This window comes from Magnolia sinica, chromosome 6 (assembly GCF_029962835.1).
Source record: "Magnolia sinica isolate HGM2019 chromosome 6, MsV1, whole genome shotgun sequence".
In the NCBI taxonomy this organism is placed as follows: Eukaryota; Viridiplantae; Streptophyta; class Magnoliopsida; order Magnoliales; family Magnoliaceae; genus Magnolia; species Magnolia sinica.
The window spans coordinates 20,205,469-20,211,265 of NC_080578.1; the positions used below are offsets into that span (position 1 = coordinate 20,205,469).

General features: G+C 38.3%; 1 protein-coding gene across 1 annotated transcript; it reads right to left on the reverse strand.

The window, feature by feature from the left end:
* Window positions 1-213: 213 nt before the first annotated feature.
* LOC131249545 (cytochrome P450 89A2-like) lies at window positions 214-4,426 on the reverse strand. Its single transcript, XM_058250350.1, has 3 exons — window positions 4,367-4,426; window positions 1,174-1,290; window positions 214-1,082 (listed from the first exon to the last, which is right to left on the reverse strand). The coding sequence occupies exons 1-3, from the start codon at window positions 4,424-4,426 to the stop codon at window positions 261-263; spliced, it is 999 nt and encodes a 332-aa protein (XP_058106333.1). The 3' UTR covers window positions 214-260.
* Window positions 4,427-5,797: the final 1,371 nt, after the last annotated feature.

Here is a 5,797-nt window from a genome sequence, read left to right on the forward strand (position 1 = left end):
ACAAATAAATCATGGTGGGGCCAAAGAAATTCCACATATCAAAAGTTCTGTTGTGTATCACGCAGTATATTAAAATAGAGATGGGTTAGAATTTGCCTCCTCACTGAATTGTTATTTTTAAACAAATGAAAACCATTACACCCTTTCTAAAATAAATAAAAATAATGGAAATAGAGTATTTCAGTAAGTCATGAAAAAGGAGTGAATGGAACAAACGATCCTGCCAACAACACAACAGATGCTTATAGCTTACTTCACCGTCATTTTCTTGGCACTATACAAGCTTGCAAGGGTTTCTTCATAACGTAGTCTATGTCCATCTCCATACTCTCAGCCATGTCCACTTCATCTCCTGCCACGGCCTTCCACTCAAACTCCTTGATCAGATGGGCCACCATGTATTCCAAATGAAACATTCCAAGTCCCATCCCTGGGCAGACTCTCCTTCCTGCACCAAATGGGATCATCTTGATCTCCCTCGTTCCAGTAAGATCGACACTTTCCCTACCTCCCATGAACCTCTCCGCCTTGAACTCCAGTGGATCTTGCCAGACCTTTCCATCCAAACCCATACTTACCAGCATGAAATTCACATAAGTATTTTTGGGTATGGTATATCCTTCCAAGCTTATATCCTCCGAAACCCTATGTGGAAGCAATGTATGTATGGGTGGATGCCTACGAAGAGTCTCCAAGATCACTGCCTTGAGATAAGGCATTTTTTTGAGGTCTTCTTCATTGATAACCCCTCCATTTTTCTGAGTGACTCTCTCAATCTCCTCAAACAACTTGGCTTGTACATCTGGGTATTTGACCAGGTTCGCCATTGCCCATTGCAATGACGACACTACGGTAGAAACACCGGCAGTGAGAAATTCATAGCAGAGTGTGGTGACTTCAGACTCCTTGAGTTTCCCACCTCCTGGAAGGTCCAATGAAAGTAGTGAATCTGCATAAGAAAAGATGCCATCTTTCTTGTTTTCCTCCATTTTATGTGCTCTGGTTTGTACCATGGGGATGGGGTTGGTGACCAGCCTTGTACGGATTGCTAGCATCTCCTTCCACCGTTGGGGGAAGAGATACTTGCCGAATTTTGGGAATATATGGAAGACCATGAACCTATTCAAATTCTGATGACTTAGCCGTATTGCTTCCAATTGTTCAGCTACGTACAGCCTCGTCATCCAGCTTCACTCCGAAGCACATGGACAAGGCAAGGGAAAACAATACATGTCCAAAGGTCTCTAGAGGTTGGACAACATCTTCTGCTTCATGAGCTTCGTTCTTGAGCTTATGGAGCCGTACTTGTCATGGAGCTTCTTTAGCTGGGGCTCTATCTCCCCAAGGCCGATTTGGTGCAAGTTGCCTACTACAGGAAGCGGCATAGGGCCTGGTAGAAGACTCTTTCTCTTCCTCATCTCTTCTAAAAATCCGAAAAATATTTTGAGTGTGATGCATACAAAGAAGGAGAATGTGAGTACTAACACCCATCCAGCCATTGGTGAGAATAAGATATTTGGTGAAAAGAGAGAAAGAAAGAAGAGAGGAGAAAGAGAGATGCACCGAGGAAAGAAAGGAAAGGATTCTTGGGTTTTGCTGAATGTGGCTCTTGCTACTACTACTTACAGAGGGTGGTGGTGGTGCTTGTGGTATTAAGGTAACATATCTTTCATATATTTCTTTCAAACTAGGCGTGCGGCTTTGATTTTAGGTTTAATTAAACGAGAGAGAGAGAGAGAGAGAGAGAGAGAGATTATTTGACATCAGTGATGAGCCTCATCAACAATCGGGCAAGCGATAATGTACAATATTCCTATTCACTGTTTTGGTATATTTGGCTAACCTGATAGAAGATTGATCTAATTGCTTAATTGGATGACATGCATGGATGGACTCACCTGGTACATAAGGCTTGATATCCAGCACGTGAGTGTAGAAGGGTGCATGTAAGGGTAACAATTAAAACAATGACAATGCACATGCTTTGCCTATAGGACAGTCGTATTGGTTGTACAATTAAATTCTCCCTGATTTTGTTGGCACTTTCCAGTCACGTGTAATGTGCACATATATATATATATATATATATATATATATATATATATATATATATATATATATATATATATATATATGCGGTGGAGCTCATGGGAACTTCCCGTGAGGTTGAATTGTGTGGGCCCCATTGTGATGCGTGTCGAACATCTACCCCATCAGTCAGATGCACCATTCCATGGTGGGCCTGGGGCTTAAAAATCAAGTCAACCGGTGACTTGTGTGGGCCACACCATATACAAAAGTTGAGAGGGGTTGCCCTCCATTAAAACATTCATAATCATTTGTTGGACCTATCGAGATGTGATTCATAAATCTAGCCCATCCATTATGTGTGTACCACTCGAATGAGGGGTCAGACCAAGTTTCAAATGCATCCAAATTTCAGGTGGGCCCCACCAAGTGCTTTTACATGCTTTAGGCTTGTCTTCATATGATTTTAGATGGTATGGGCCACCTGAGTCCCGTATACTGATTTTTGGGATATCTCATAATTTAAAGGGGACTCATCAAATACACGGTGTAGATGTCCGACATGCATCACGGTGGGGCGGGGCCCATGCCCACACAACTCGACTTTATGGGAAGTTCCCATGAGCACGACCGCATAGAACCTTTTCCCGTATATGTGTGTGTGTGCGTGCGCTAACCTAAGCACCAGTTCACATGGAACTTGTATGAACTTTTAAAAGAACCCATCATATGTGATTTAACCCCAAAATCCGAACAGTCCACATGAAGCAGCACCTCATGAGACACCCCTGACTCAATTTTTACTTTGATTCGAAACTCCGGTGGGCCATGAAAAATGAAAACAGTTTCCTCCCTTGATTTGCATTTCTCTTTGCTATGGCCCACCAGAAATTTAGATAAGGGTGAAAACTTATCCATTGGGGTTTCATGGGATTCCGCATCACATGGACCGTTCGAATTAGACGCCCATGACACATGTGACCGTTCGAATTAGATGCCCATGACACGTGTGCAAAGGTGGGCACGTGTGCAGGTGAGCATGAGTCATATATATATATATATATATATATATATATATATATATATATATATATATATATATATATATATATTATATATATATATATATATATATATATATATATATATATATATATATATATATATATTGACCATATTTTGAGAAGATCTATTGCTTACTCAGATACTTGGATACTTGTAGAAATTTATAATAATCACACAATAATTAAAAGGTGGGGTTCTTCCTTTTAAAATGAGTTGATTTGTGCCTTCCAAAGAAAGGATTTTTTTTAGAGCACCTGTGCAATTACATAAAAGAAAAAACTTACAATTAGCCACTAGTAGTAACTATAAAAATGCATCTTTTGAAAGAACTGCATAACATTAAATACAAGACAAATCCAGTGTATAAGCATAAATTTAGATTACAACAAAAAGACTATACCTAAGAATTAGTATTAGTGGATTATCGCTACTCCTAAGATAGAACGAGAAAAAGTAAATTGATAAATTTGTTTGGTTGATTGGCATAAGACTAGGGTAGTTTGTTGTATTGAATTCCTATACTATTTATAAAGTTCTATTGTAATTTGTTATTTCAGATACTTCTTTCATTATTGCAACAGTTATAGTAGTTAAAAACTTTTATCTAAATACTTCTTTTGTTATGTTTTCCTTTTGTGATTGTTCTTATTCTGTAGACCAATTTCTATGTATCTTGGTTACCTTATGTATTTTGAATTACTCGACTATATTTCTCTTTTCGCTTATTAAATTTTGGATAACTCCGTCACATTCCTCCGTTGACCATCCAATGACGTATAAAACTATCAATTATAATTTCACAAAAAATTCTCCAAATATCTTGTAGATATTTGTATCCCCTCATTTTTCTAGTATAATCAATGCCACATGTCACCCTCTATTAGTGTAACGTTCCGGATTTTTTGCCAACTTGGAGTTAAACATCCTTGCGCAATGGGTCGATCATAACCCCTTATTGACTTCTCAGAACTCAATCCTAAAGCCTCAATCCCCTTTCAACCCTTTTCCTTCAAAATCTCCCCTTTCACCATCTTATTCTTCAAATTTTTCTAAGTACTTTCTTATTACACACAACTCCTAAAGTTTAAATGATGAAGAACAATACTTAAACTAAAATTTACTATGAATAGTGAATATATAAATAAAATGAATTTTTGACCATTAACCATTTGGAATTTCATGAAATAAATAAATTATTTGGATAGAGCAGCTTCTCCTACCTAAAAATCATATATTACATGTCGAATAACTCATTCTGATTTGTAAAATATACCCATTTCAAATATTGGGTGCCAAAACCACCACCGAACAGCACAGCCGACCGCAACGCCATCGCGTCGACCGCGATGCATCACCAGTGCACCAAAATTTGGTAGATCCTCGCCGTGAGTTTCTGCACTCTTCGACCGACTTCAAAAAGTCATGTCTCCCTCAGTATAACTCCAATTTAGGTGATTCAAAAGTCATATTGAAGTCTGATAAGTCTATTTTCATATTAAAATAAGTAAAAAAATATAATAAAAATTTTAATATAGTTGAATCTAGGTTGATGTGACAACTATTCAAAAATTATTAGTTCGGACAGCTGCTACTTCTAGAATTTTTAGAATTTTTCTACGATACAAAATCTAATGAAATTTGGTAAAGATAAAGTAGACTTGATGATGAACTATTAAAAAAATAATTAAAATAATATGCTAACTAAAAGTGCCAAAAAGGGGCATAGAACTACGGTATGACCTTATTCTGTCGTAATTAGGGCAAATTTTAGTTAAGTGCTAAACTAAACAATTGATGGAATTAGCTTGAATCACTTTCTATATAAACTATAAAACCCAAAACTATTAAAATCACTAACTCAACATTACTTAAAAACCTGAGAGCAATCTCAAAACCCCGTTGCTCTCAGGAGCATATTGAAACTCCGTATCAGACCTGGACCGCGCGTTGAAAGTCCGATTATCACGAAACTATAAGGTTATGACCATGTTATTAGGCTTGACAACCATCGTGGGAATCGAGCCCAAACAATATCCAGAACCGCACAACATGAGCCTTGACCAAAGTGTGTGAGAAACGTGAATACCTTTGGAAAACAAAAAGAAACTTAAGTGAATTGGGCCATTCGCTTACGGGTGAAATTAAAGATTTCAGACCGTCAGATTCTGACCAAACTTCACCCATAGATTAGGAAAATTTCACTGCATGAGTTCGTATACTTGTGGCCTTGATCGAGTGTGTATGACCATTGAACTGATACAGGTCCTCCACTGTCGATCTGCTAATCCGATCGGACCGAAATCACATCCTAGCCTAGATCCATTGTCAGAAAACTTACTCTGTGACATAGACAGGTAATGGACCTCCAGATGAATCCCGTTAGCCCGAAACAGACACCTTTTGGCTATAACCCAAGTATACCATGGCCCTGGGGCCATTTGCATCAGTTATGGGCCTATATAATGCCCTTAAACCACCCTTCTCTCATTCCATACAATTTTCTCAAATCCTAGATGAGAGAAGAGAGGAAAGAGGAGGAAAGAGTGAGGAGAAGAGAAAGAGATAGAGAGATCATTGCTGGGATTCACTCCTACATCTCCATACGCCGAATCGCCACCCCACCATCGCTACACCATCGATTCTAACTTCGATTTGGGTAAGAAATCATAACCTTAATCTTGATTTAGGAATTCAAATAGAGTAA